Consider the following 13,985-nt stretch of genomic DNA (forward strand, 5'->3'; position numbering starts at 1 on the left):
ATATGGCCACTAAGCCTGCATTAATGATGATTTTATATCGAACTCGTCTATCCGCGTTCGTGGTCTTTAATGACCTATTTCAAAGTTTTTTGGCCGGTGAGGCCATTTTACTGTGGGGCTGTCAAAGCAGTCGCACAGTCCTCCGCTTGGGGGAGGCGCACTTTAGTGCTTCCCCTTTAAAGAGATGATGCCTCGTGGACCGGGCATCTTAAGCGTGAGGGATGCATAATACGGTATCGCGTTAAAGCGAGCGAAAGCTTCGCGTCCTAGTAGTGCTTGATAGAGACTTGAGAACGGGACGATATGGAATGTCAGCTTTTCTCAGGGGAAGTTATCGGCAGAGCCGAATATAACTTCGAGCCGGAGAGAACCTATACAATGGGTGTCCGGACCAGGTGTTACCCCTTGAAAGGAGGTTTTGCTGCGGCGGATTCTTGCTGGGATTATTCCCATGTGATGGATTGTATCCTGATATATCAGGTTTAGTCCACTGCCGCCGTCCATAAGGACATTTGAAAACTGGAGTCCGCCAATTATTGGATCGAGTATCAAGGTAGTCCAGCCTGCATTCTTGATATTTCTAGAATAATCTAGTTGATCGAAGATGATTGGTTTTGACAACCAGTGGCAGGACCCTTTAGGGATAGGTCGTGTGGTGCGTGCCTTTATGGGTGCCGCACGTTTTGTTATGTGAAGTAAGTTCACTGTTTTTACTTCTTGTGGGAAGTTCTTCTGTTTCCTGGTGCTCTGCTTTTGGGGTTCGTCCTCGTCTTCACTTGGTGTGTCGAGCCCCTTGTGTTCGGCATTGAGTCTGCCGGATTGTTTGAAAACCCAACAATCTCTGTGGGTATGGTTAGCAGGCTTTCCGGGAGTACTGTGTACCTGACATATCCTGTCCAGGATTTTACTTAAGTTGGATGGATCATCCCTGTTATCCTAGACGGGTGGTTTTGTCTGATTTTGTCGTGAGCCTTTGAATCCAGCATTAACTGCCGTGCTCTTTGGACATTTTTCCTTAGTCCGGCGACGGTTCTTGTTACGTCGCGGTTTTCCGTTTCCATCCCTAGTTTCGGATGTACTTGGGTCGCTGGGGCTGCACCTTGCCAACCAGCTGTCCTCTCCTGCACAAAAGCGGGTCATGAGGCTTGTTAGTGCGGCCATTGTTCTTGGCTTTTCTTGGCCGAGGTGTCTGGCGAGCCATTCTTCTCGGACATTATGCCTGAAAGCTGCTAAGGCTTCGGCGTCCGGACAGTCGACTATCTGATTCTTTTTAGTGAGGAATCTATTCCAGAACTGCCGAGCTGATTCTCCGGGCTGATGAGTTATGTGACTAAGATCGTCTGCATCCGGAGGGTGGACATAGGTCCCTTGAAAATTTGCTCGGAAAGCATCCTCGAGCTCTTCCCAACTTCCAATTGTGTTTTCAGGAAGGCTTTTAAGCCAATGCCGGGCTGGCCCTTTAAGCTTAAGGGGTAAATATTTGATGGCGTGGAGATCATCTCCTCTGGCCATATGTATGTGGAGGATATAGTCCTCGATCCAGACTCCAGGGTCTGTTGTTCCATCATTTGCCTCTATGTTGACGGGTTTGAATCCCTCTAGAAATTCATAGTCCAGAACCTCATCGATGAAACATAGGGGGTGTGCGGTGCCCCTGTATTTGGGTGTGCCGGATTCTGATGATGGCTTTATTGCATTTCTTACGAGAGCTTGCTTTCTTGGCCCATAAATGGACCCAGCTGGGCCATGATGCGAATCCTTAGGTGGGTCGCATGCCGTTTTAAGTGCGGCGCCGCTTGCCGTTTTATGGGGTCGTCTATCCGACCGTGTGGCTTTCTTATTTTTTGAATGCGAGGGCTCTAGGGCCTCTTCGTCGAATTCAGGCAGTAGCTTTCTTTTCGGATAGCTTTTAGTGCGGCGACTGTCGCCGTATTTATCTGCGGTATTGATTACTTTGCTCCATCTAATCCGGAGCGCATCTTCCGCTGTTTTTAGCTTCCGCTTCTGCTTCTTCAGGCTGCATGCAGTTGCAACGAGCCTCTTGTGGAGATTCTTCTGCTCCATGGGTTTATCCCGCGTAAGGTCGTCGGGAATGCCGTTTTCGCCGGGGGAGGGATGCTCGGTTTCTCTATCCGTGTTGCCCTGTTCGGACGGTTGCTCTGAGGCCTGCTCGTCATCTTCCGGCTCGTCCTGCTCTATGGCTGGGTTTTTATCGAGGCGGGGCTTGGGTCGGCGTTTACGCCCATGCTTTGATTGCTTTCGGGGGGGGTCGATCTCCCGTTCCATCCCCTTTTTCCTCGTTGTCGCTTCCTTTAGGGGTATCCACCATGTACACATCGTGAGATGGGGTGGCTATCCAATGCCCTATGAGCATTGGTTCATCGGTATCTCATGCATCGTCATCCATGCTGTCGATGTCTGCGGAGTCGAAGTTGAGCACGTCGTTTAAATTATCGACAGTGGCTACGAAGTGGGTGGTGGGTGGGCTTTGAATTTCTTCATCGTCCGTATCCCATCCTTGCTGACCGTAATCCGGCCAGGGCTCTCCTGATAAAGAGAGAGACTTAGAGAATTCAGGATGTCGCCAAAAGGCGAGTGCTGAAAAGTGTCTGCGGCGGTGAACTCCATTATCGGCGCCCAATTGGATTCGATTGGCAGGGGCGCAGGGGGTTCGGAGTCCGGAGAGGAGTCCGGATCCTCGGAGTTATGAGTCACGCGGAGTGCGGGGCTGGCGTTCGGCTCTATCTCCTTTGAGATCGCAGCCCCTGAGGTGACGTCCAACCGCTCATCCTCGACCGGCGCAATAGGCTCCGAGCTAAGGGTCGGAACCGGTGCGGGTGCGGCCTCCAGGACACTGTTCGGAGGCAGAGCTAGATCATGCCCCTCGAGATAGTGCGGCGCGCTTGGCTGTGGCTCGAATCCGTCGAAGATCAAATATCCACGGATGTCTGCCGTGCGGTTTAGGCTTCTAAACCTGACCTGATGGCCAGGGGCGTAGCTTTCGATCTGCTCCAGGTGGCCAAGCGAATTGGCCCACAGAGCGAAGCCGCCGAAGACGAAGATTTGTCCGGGTAGAAAAGTCTCACCCTGGACCTCATCGTTGCTGATGATCAAAGGAGTCACCGGGCCAAAAGGCGACGACACAGAGGAACTCTCAATGAAAGCACCAATGTCGGTGTCAAAACCGGCGGATCTCGGGTAGGCGGTCCCAAACTGTGCGTCAAGGCCGGATGGTAACAGGAGACAAGGGACACGATGTTTTTACCCAGGTTCGGGCCCTCTCAATGGAGGTAATACCCTACTCCTGCTTGATTAATATTGATGATATGGGTAGTACAAGAGTAGATCTACCACGAGATCAAGGAGGCTAGACCCTAGAAGCTAGCCTATGGTATGATTGTTGTGTATGGAGTTGATTGTCCTACGGACTACAACCCTCCAGTTTATATAGACACCGGATAGGGTTAGGGTTACACAGAGTCGGTTACAGTGGTAGGATATCTTGAATATCCGCATCGCCAAGCTTGCCTTCCGCGCCAAGGAAAGTCCCATCCGGACACGGGACGAAGTCTTCAATCTTGTATCTTCATAGTCCAGGTGTCCGGCGAAGGTATAGTCCGGCTACCCGAACACCCCCTAATCCAGGACTCCCTCAGGTAGCCAAGGAAAACACAACGCGTAGAGCAAGGTGCCAACTTGTGAGGGCTTGTGGCGTAGAGATTGGGGAAGCACAAACAACCAAACACACGCAGGTGGTCATAACGAGGATGCACGCCGGTGAGGAGGAAAAATGGGGTGTATGGGGTGGTCTTGACGGAGGGGCGACGATTGAGCAAGTGTGTGGCAGTGTGTAGGGCCTCGACCCAAAAAGGAGGTGATAAGTTGGCGTGAATGAGAAGGGTACGGATGACGTCGTTGGTGGTGCGAAGCATGCGCTCAGCCTTACCGTTTTGCGGAGATGTATGAGGACAAGAGAGACGATATACGATGCCGTTGGTCGAGAAAAAGTCACAGAGAGAAGTGTTTATGAACTCCCCGCCGTTGTCACACTGCATACACTTGATGAGAGTGTGAAATTGGGTGAGGATATAGGTGAAGAAGCGTTGTAAGGTAGAGGAGGTGTCGGACTTGTGGCGCAAGGGGAAGGACCAGGAGTAATGGGAGTAATCATCGAGAATTATGAGATAGTATTGATAACCAGAGAAACTTACAACCGGGGAGGTCCACAAATCACAATGAATAAGTTGAAAAGGTGCACTAGTACAATTTTGGGAAGAGGAAAAAGCTAAACGGGGCTGCCGTCCTAATTGACATGCCGTACATGGGGAGCAGGCAGTGTTATTACAATCTGGAAGAAAATCCTTGGAGATAGAGGCAAGTGAAGCTTTGCCCGGATGGCCGAGGCGCTGGTGCCACAAGTCGCCTGGAGTGGTGAAGAAAGCAGCGCCATCGACAAAGTTATTTCCAGAGAACGGGTAGAGGGGACCGGCGCTACTAGACGTCAGAAGAGGAGTCCGGGTTTGAAGTGCCTTCATAGAGAAACCAGAAGGATTAAATTCAATGGAAACATTATTGTCAGTAGATAATTTGCGAACAGAGATAAGATCTTTGACAATATTTGGGCAGACAAGAACATCATTGAGGGAAAGATTAGAAGGGGGAAGGGTGGTAGAACCTACGCCAATGATAGGAAGACGATCACCACTACCGACGATAATGCTAGAGGAATTATGCTTTGGAAAAGAACGAAACGTAGAGAGGTTACCAGGATTGCCGGTGACATGTGTGGCCGCGCCGGAGTCGAGGATCCAGTCAGCTCCGTGGTGAGGGAGGCCCTGCTGGCTGTAGGCGTGCTGGAACAAGGCGGCGTGATCCCATGAAGGCGGGCCGGCCTGGTACGGTGGTGTAGACAGAGGCGGCGGCGACGGCCCGGACAGCATCAGTGGATACGCCTGAGAGTGCACCCCGGGGCGAGGTTCGAGCACACCCGCAGCATTAGGCGGAACCCACCCGGAGCGAGGGGCAGGGAGGGCCATGCCGTACGGAGCGAAGTACCCGGTCCAAGGGGACGATTGAGGCGGGGCGGACCCGCGACCACCCGACGCAGACCGGCCGCGCCCACGGCCGCCACTGCGGTCACCGCCGCCTGCGCCACGTCCGTCGTTGCCGCTAGATCCGCGATCCGATGGGGGGGCACGATCGGTGCGGTCGGCGCGATCGCCGCGGTCACCGCGGTCACCGCGGTCGTTGTTGGAGTTGAGACCGCCGGAGATGGTGAGAGCAGCCGAGCCGGCCTCCGCTACCCGGAGGTTGATGTTGTACTCGGCGAGATCCAGGCGGGAGCGAGCGACGTGGAACGGCGGCAGGGGGACCGTATCGCCGAGGATGGTGCGGATGGTGTCGAAGCGGGCATCCAGACCATGAAGGAGCTGCATGGTGAGGTCGTGATCCTCAACCGCGTGACCGGTGTCCGCGAGGCCGTCCGCGAGGGCCTTGAGACGGCGAGCATAGTCAGAGACGGAGAGGTCTCCTTGCTTCAGGTTCCGAAACTGGCGCGTCAGATGAAGGTACTGGGCGCCTTCATTGGCCAGGAAGTAGTCCCGGATACGACGCCACGCGGTGAACGCGTTGACGGCGCCGCCCATGACGAGCTTGAGAATGGAGTCGGCGAGGGTGAAGTAGAGCCAGAGGGTGAGGTGATGATCGACCGCAAGCCAGGCCGCATCGGGGTTGGGAGGAGGCGGGCGATCCACGTGATCTTGCACGTGATACTGCATGAGAACGCAGTAGAAGAAAGTGCGCCACTTGATGTAGTTGTTCTCGGCCGGATCGAGTTTGAATTTTATGTGGTTGGAGATATGATCATTGTGGAAGGAGATGAGGAGGGTGTCGGCCGGTGGTACGACAGGGGGAGCGGGGGCAGACGGGACTGGGGCGAGATCGGAGGAGAGGGCAGCGGTGGTGTTGTGGGAAAGGGAAGGAGAGGTCCCGGGGGAGGACGGAGTGATGGCCGGAGATGGCGGCTCGCCGAAGATGTCCTCGAAGGGCATGGCGACTGATACCAAGCTAGAGGGAGAGAGTGCTCACGATTCTATCGTGTTGATTATGGCAACAGTTACAGAGGTACAAATAGCCGAGGCCACCCAACGTCTCCCAAGATACACGGCACGCAGGCCCAACGTGGAGAGTGGTTGTGATCCTCAAAGCTAGGAAGTAGTTACAACAATATACAAAGTCTACATACATGCAATGACCGAGTTTAACACGGACGGCGTGAAACCAGCATGAAAAATATGGAAATTCGCAAAGGCACTGCATGCCGGTGTGGGCATACACACCTATCAAGTCTTGCCCGGCCGCTAAGCTGCGTCACTATCCGCGATGTAGTTGGATCCCGCACAAGGGCACAACATGTTCAAAATGGATAGTTTTTGAAAGCCCTTGTCACAAGAGTTGTAACTTATTTTTTTAATTTTTTGGCAAAACATGTTCAAAATGGATAGTTTTTGAAAGCCCTTGTCACAAGAAATATGAAAATGAAAACGGAACTAAATTTGTACTTTTTATTCAAATAATATGAAAGTTTGATAATCAAAAGCCAAAGAAAAATCACGTGTGAGGGACAAGGTGCCCCCGCACCCGTGTGCCCGAAATCCTATCCCATCAAAAAGATGCATACAAGAACATCCAAAATATTCCATGACTCGGTTGGTGGTGGCTGGCAATGTGCTATTATACATGACACGGTAGGGCCTTAAACAATGATGGCTACAGGTAATAGGAACGAGAAAAAATATGAACATGCCAATATTTCACGACGTAGTCAGAAAAATTATGAAAATGTCAATAATTATTTCCTCTCCTGTGAACCCCTCCTGGCCACCAAAGCCCTAGCGAGCCTCCCTCTCAGCCACCGGTGAACCTGTGGACGCCCTCCACAACGCCTTACAATGAAACTCGACATAGGCAACTCAGGACGCTTTCTTCTTCATCAGCAAGGTAGCATATGTCTAGCCGGCTCTGGCAGGGGAGAGGCAATAGCTGCACGTCGGCGGCTCGTTGGTGGCAGTAGTGGTTGTTTGATGTTCTTGGAATCTCGGTGTAATTGTTATTATGTTTGAGATGCTTCATACTTCTGATGAATTATGATAATAAAATTTGGATCATTGAAAAAAATCATAGGTCAGTTTTCTTTCTGTTCGTGAGAAATACCACTCCTCTTTCCTCCCTCTCAGTTTTTACCACATTGCCACCAGTAAGAAAGTTACCCATACAACTCTGTCCATTCTTCTTTCACAGCATAATGATGCTTACAACAAAAATCACATGATTTCAGTACCGTTGGGTAGTGTTGTACAAGGGGATGTTAAACATGACATGGTATGGCCTTAATCCTGACACACGGGACTTGAGAAATTATTGATAGAGCCAAAACCATGATGTCTATAGGTAATAACCCAGGGAATAAATTATAAAACTAGCAAAAATGTACGTCGCAATCAGAATAGACAAGTAACCGCGACACGCGTGTTATTAGACTGCTCGTTCGAGAGATCCACTTTTCTAGGGAAGAGACCCATTTAAAAGGTGGGTATAGTAGATAGAAGTTCTAGTGTTTTGCACCGTCACAATGTGTGGTAAGAAGAACCGGTTGAAGAACATTTCTTTTGCCACGTGTCTGTTTTGTTGCTGATGCATCTATACCAAGCTGAATTCTAAGAATTCAAATCTGTCAAAAATATTTTCCTTAAGAAAAACCCACAGCTTTGGGCTAGCCATCGCCCAACTCGAACCCCAACGCATATTCTTTCCCACACCCTGAACCATCTCCGGACCACCTAAGCCCCAACTAATCGCCTACATCATCACTACCGAGCCCGTAGTAGCCATTCATCGCACCAGACATTGCCTATGTGCTCCAAAGAGAGGCCAGTCCTCTCTTCGGACTGTTTCTCTCCTTCCTTTTTTACCTTCTTATCTCTGGTAAGAAAATTCCCCTTATAACTCTCTTCAATCTTCTTTCGCGGCAAAATGATTCTTACAAGAAATCGCAAGATTCCATGACTGGTGGGCAGTGGTCTGCAATGGGATGATAAGCATAACATGGTAGGGCCTTAATCATGACCCGTGAGACTTGAAACAACAACAAAATTATTTAGAGACCCATAACCATGATGGCTATAAGTAATAGTCCTAAAAAATACTAAAATGATGATTTTGTATGACAGTCAGAATAGACATTACATCATGATATGATGCATGTGTATTTAGACTGCTACCTATCTAAGGAACCAATTAAAAGGTGGAGTATAGTCGATAAAATGTCATTTTCATTCATTGACAATGTGTGGTATGAAGGACCAACGGAAGACCATTTTTTTGCCACATATATACCAGGCTGTAAGTAATAGTTAGCTATGAAGGACCAATGTGTGCTATAAGTAATAGTTCTGTTGTTTAAGCGTCTATACCAGGCTGAAATTGAAGGATTGACATTCCTTTAAAATATTTTTCTTAAAAAAACAACAACCTCCCCTTCGGTCTAGCCATTACCCAGCTCGAACTGCAAGGGGCATTCCCTACCACACGCGTGAACCCCCTACCGACTCCCAAAGCCCCAGCAAGCAATCCGCACAGCCACCGACGATTCCGTAGTTGCCCACCACCACGCTGGACAACGACACTCGACATCGCCTACTTGGAATACTTTCTACCTTGGCAACATGGTAGAGACGATCACTCCTCTCTCCCTGTTTTCACCTTGTGCCCACGGGTAAGAAGATTCCTCATATAACTCTCTTCACTCTACTTCCGCAGAAAAATGATGCTTGCAAGAAAATCCACAAGATTCCAACCGGTGGGCAGTGGTCAGCAGTGGGATGTTAAGAATAACATGGTAGGGCTATAATAATGACCTGCAGGACTTGAGACAACTAAATTGTCGAGTGGCCCAAAACCACTTATGGCAACAAGTAATCATCCTAGAAGAAAACAGAAAAATGTTGATAATTTAGATACGGTCAGAATGAACACACAACCATGACACGACATGCATGTCATTAGACTTCTAACTGTGGAGGATCCAACTAAAATTTGGAGTATAGTTGATGAAAATTTTATTTACGTGCATAAACACTATGTGTAGTAAGAAGAATAGGTGGAAGAATAATTATTTTTTCACACATAAAAAACACCTTGTAAGACTAACCATCACCTAGCGTGAACCCCAAGACACATTCTCTCTCACACCCGTGAACACCCATCCCGACCGCCTAAGCCCTAGCTTGTTGTTCGCACCGCCCCTGACGAGCCCGTAGTCACCCTCCAGCACGCTAAACGAAGATGCTCGTCATATATTCCGAACGCTTTCTTACACGGCAACAAGCTAAAAAACACTAACTTTCTCTCCGATAGAACGACCACTTTCCGGAAATCTCCCCCCTCTCTTCATGTTTTTACCTTCTTGCCTCCCTCCATAAGAAAATTCCCCATTTAACTCTCTTCTCTCTTCTTTTGCAGAAAAATGATGATTACAAGAACATCCACATGATTCCATGACCGGTGGACAGTGGTCAGCAATGGATGTTAAGTATTACATGGTAGGGCCTCAATCATGACCCGCAGGGGCTTGACACAACTTGATTATCAAGAAACCCAAAACCTTGATAGCTATAAGTAATAAGTAATAGCCCAAGAACATATTAATTTTTTAATGACATTTCCCTTTAAAAGGTCCCAAAGTGGGAGCTACAGAAGAGGAAATTGAGAGGGGGCCTCGACAAGGCCTCAAAGAAGGGACCGGCTCCAGAGTGGCGCCGGCGTCATCGTGGCCTCCACTGATGGCCAAGGATTTACCCCAATCCCACTCCCACCCTCATCTACCCGGAGCCGAGGACACAAGCCAACATGGCAAAGCCGGCATGGCCAGATCAGGTCCAGGGGCGCAATTCCATGAGTAGGGCAGCATTCTTCATCGGAAGCGGGCAAATCGGGCATCGGGGTGCCAGAACCCGCAGCAGTAGATGCCCGCCACAACCTCGCAGCCTGCATGACCGAAGTCACAGTACAACAAGAGATTGAGTTAAAAATCAATCTAATGAGAAGGTTGCATGTCTTTTGCGAGAAGAGGAGATCAAATACTACCAGAGATCCAAAGCTGATTTCATCTTAATGGGTGATAGTAATACAAGATACTTCCAATTGATCCCCAATGGGCGGCATAGGAAAAAATGGATTTACAGTCTCCAACAAGATGAGGGGCGAATCGAAGGTCAGGAGGAGCTCAAAAAGTATATCACCAAATACTTCAAATCTCTGTTTGGAGCGTCAGTTGAAGGGAACTTTCACCCTTGACGAGACCCGAACGGATGATATTCCACAAGTCATGGTAAAAGAAAATGATATCCTAACGGCACCATTCTCAGAAGAGGAGGTGAGAGCGGAGGTGTTCCAAATGGAACATAACAAAGCTCTAGGCCCAGATGGTTTCCCCGCAGAATTCTAGCAGAATTTCTGGGATATCATCAAAACTGACCTTTTGGATTTGTTGAATAGTATTCATGTCGACCGACTAGACCTATTTAGTCTTACTTTTGGCGAGATTGTCTCGTTGCTGAAGATTAAGGAGGCCGAACGAATCCAATAGTTCAGACCCATATGCCTCCTTAATGTTAGCTTCAAGATTTTCACCAAAGTGGCTACAAATAGGTTAAACTCGGTAGCTGGCCATGTTGTTCGGCCATCTCAAACGGCGTTCATGCAAGGAAGGAATATACTCGATGGCGTAGTAATTTTTCATGAGACCGTTGACGAGATGCACCAGAAAACACATGAGTGGAGTAGTATTCAAAATTGACTTTGAAAAAGCCTATGACAAGGTCAAATGGTCTTTCCTCCAACAAGCAGGTCTCTCCGATAAATGGCGTCGGTGGGTCCATAATTTTGTAACTGGAGGTAGTGTGGCCATCAAAGTCAACGATGACGTAGGCCATTACTTTCAGACAAAAAAACGACCACTACAGGGTGACTCCATGTCCCCAATGTTATTTAACATTGTTGCTGACATGTTGGCTATTTTGATTGAGCGCGCCAAGCACGACTGCCAGATAGAAGGAGTAGTGCCACATCTTATCGATGGTGGCCTCTCAATTCTGCAATATGTTGATGACACAATTCTTTTTTATGGAACATGACTTCGACAAGGCTCGAAACCTGAAACTCTTACTTTCGGTGTTTGAGAAAATGTCGGGTCTCAAAATTAACTTCCATAAAAGTGAACTTTTTTCTTTGGAGAAGCCGTTGAGGCGGCTGCCGATTATGCTAACCTCTTTGATTGTGCACATGGCCAATTCCCGATTAAATATTTGGGAATGCCGATCCACTATCAGCGTCTCACCGTTGAGGAGTGGAAGCATGTGGAGGAGAGTCTAGAGAACGACCGAGCAGTTGGAAAGGCAAGCTGTTGTCAGTTAGAGGACGGCTGGTTTTGATGAACTCCGTCCTCACAAATATGGTTCTCTATATGCTCTCTTTCTTCCAACTCCCAAAAAGGGTCCTGCAAAGACCAGATTTTTTGGCAAGGAAATGGAGAAAAGAAAAAATATAGGTTGGCCAAATGGAGCATGGTTTGTAGGCCAAAAGACTAAGGCGGCCTTGGAATTCATGACCTCTAGGTTAAGAATGAGGCCCTGCTCAGTTAATGGTTGTTCAAACTTCTTAGTGAGGATGGTGTTTGGCAAACCATGTTGTGCAACAAGTATCTAGGCCAAAAGGCGGTGTCCCAGGTATATTGGAAACTTGATGACTCGCACTTCTGGGCTGGCCTAATGGCGGCAAAGAAACATCTCTTTTTCTTTGGCTCATTCGCGATAAAGGACGGGCCAGAGATTCGTTTCTGGGAAGACATCTGGCTAGGCAATGCCAGTCTCAGAGAACAATATCCAGCCTTATATAACATCGCTCACAATTAGAACAATAGTATTACGCATGTGCTCAGTTCATCCCCGCCAAACATTTCGTTCAGGCCGGATTTGATTGGCCCCAGACTTCTGTCATGACATAATCTTTTGTCCCGGATGGATTCGGTTAACCTGACAGAGGGTCAGGATGTGTTTCCCTGGAACCTTACAACATCATGGTCCTTCACAGTAGACTCTATGTACCGTGCGCTCACACATTCTGAGGTACCAGTGATAATAACAAGAAAATTTGGAAGTCCAAGATTCCATAAAAAGTGAAAATATTCATCTGGTATCTTCGTAAGGGAGTTGTGTTAACCAAAGACAACCTCGCATGGCGCAACTGGCCAGGGAGTAAGAAGTGTTGTTTTTGTACTCATGACGATACAATCAAACACCTCTTTTTCTAATGCAAGTTTGCACGTTCTATGTGGTCAGTCATTCAAATAGCGTCAAATTTATATCCACCCACAAGTGTTACCAATATATTTGGTCACTGGTTGTATGGTATTCCGAATAGGTTTAAAGCGCTTATAAGGGTGGGAGCGTAAGCCTTAATTTGGTCGTTCTAGCTATGTAGAAACGATTTGGTTTTAAATGGAAAAAATGCTTCTCCTCTGCATGTTATTTTTCGTTGTACGCACTCGCTTCATACGTGGTCTATGCTACAATGACTGGAGCACCAATCACTGTTCAAGGTGGTGTGTACGCGGTTGTAGTAGGTGGCTACGGAGGTATTTTTCAACATGGGTAGCAGCATAACCTCCGAACTGATGCAACACCACCTTCGACATAGGTGTAGTGTCGTTCTATAAGACTCTACTGTTGCCGATATGTCGGTTTTTATTTCTTGATTTTTGTCAGGCTTTTGGATTTGGTTGTGTGCATCTTAGTTATGCAGAGACCGGGTGTTACTCATAATGTTTTGTATCCCCTTGATGCTACATTATGAGATAATAAAATCTCCCTTTATCGGAAAAAAACAGCAAATCATATCTTCCTATGGTCAGATTTGTAAAATTCAGATGAGAAATGGACATTCTAGTTGCTGCTGCTGCCATGATCAATACTCCGTATGAGATGAAAAGACTGGGACGTCTTATTTCACTGAAGTTAGCTCTCTAGTATTTTTCAGAGATTATATATTCTCGCTTTTCAGTGAGAAGTACATTTTTGGTGTAGAAAGAAATAAGAGTAAAACTAATCCTACTGGGTGGGTGTATATCAACAGACAAAATGCACGCAGTTGAACCAAATGCATAGTAGCTTTACAATGTAACTATTTGCACGGTCGACCAGAGCTGCAAAACTATTTGCTGACGAAATATACGAGAAGCATAGTCCTTAAATTCTAAGGCACGCTCTCTTGCATGCAGCTTTGTATGGTACAGACCAAACTCTTTTTTACACCTCTATCTAAGGTAGAAAAGAAAGTACATTTAGGGAAAAGGGAAAGTCTGTTTGTAAAGAATCATGGGAGTATTTATTTGTATAGCTTGGAGCATTCGACCAAGCGATTGGTTGCCGGAAGCAAAAAAAAAAAAAAGGTATCGTAGAGAAGATCGAACCAGCACCTTCTTTTTGAGGAAAAAAAAACAGACATGGCCAGCTAGAGGCCTGGCCTTTGCCCATGCATGTATAAAACACCCAGGCACAGTTTTATTTCGCCTGTCTCCAGAATAACGACAACCAGAGGACCCCGTCGCGTTCATGGTGCCGCCAGTACGACGGCAGACCGCAGACAGGTACACGTATATCTTGACCACGCAAAGATTGATGACGCGCCGCTCAAGTCCAGCCATGTAGTATAACACCACTGATCTAGCTGCAGCTGCCCACACACCCGCGCTCCGTGCTATCCTATATTCATACACCATGCTGTATATACTCCCTTCATTTCTAAATATATGTCTTTTTAGACATTTCAAATGGAATACAATATACGGATGTATGTGGACATATTTTAGAATATGAATTCACTCATTTTGCTCCGTATGTAGTCACATGGTGAAATCTCTAGAAAGACTT

The 13,985-nt window shown here is 47.8% G+C and overlaps 1 protein-coding gene across 1 annotated transcript; it reads right to left on the minus strand.

Moving 5' to 3' along the window:
* Window positions 1–4,207: 4,207 nt before the first annotated feature.
* Window positions 4,208–6,078, minus strand: LOC123184138 (uncharacterized). Its single transcript, XM_044596315.1, has 2 exons — window positions 4,766–6,078; window positions 4,208–4,529 (listed from the first exon to the last, which is right to left on the minus strand). The coding sequence occupies exons 1-2, from the start codon at window positions 6,048–6,050 to the stop codon at window positions 4,495–4,497; spliced, it is 1,320 nt and encodes a 439-aa protein (XP_044452250.1). The 5' UTR covers window positions 6,051–6,078; the 3' UTR covers window positions 4,208–4,494.
* Window positions 6,079–13,985: the final 7,907 nt, after the last annotated feature.

The sequence above is a fragment of the Triticum aestivum genome, chromosome 1A (assembly GCF_018294505.1).
Source record: "Triticum aestivum cultivar Chinese Spring chromosome 1A, IWGSC CS RefSeq v2.1, whole genome shotgun sequence".
In the NCBI taxonomy this organism is placed as follows: Eukaryota; Viridiplantae; Streptophyta; class Magnoliopsida; order Poales; family Poaceae; genus Triticum; species Triticum aestivum.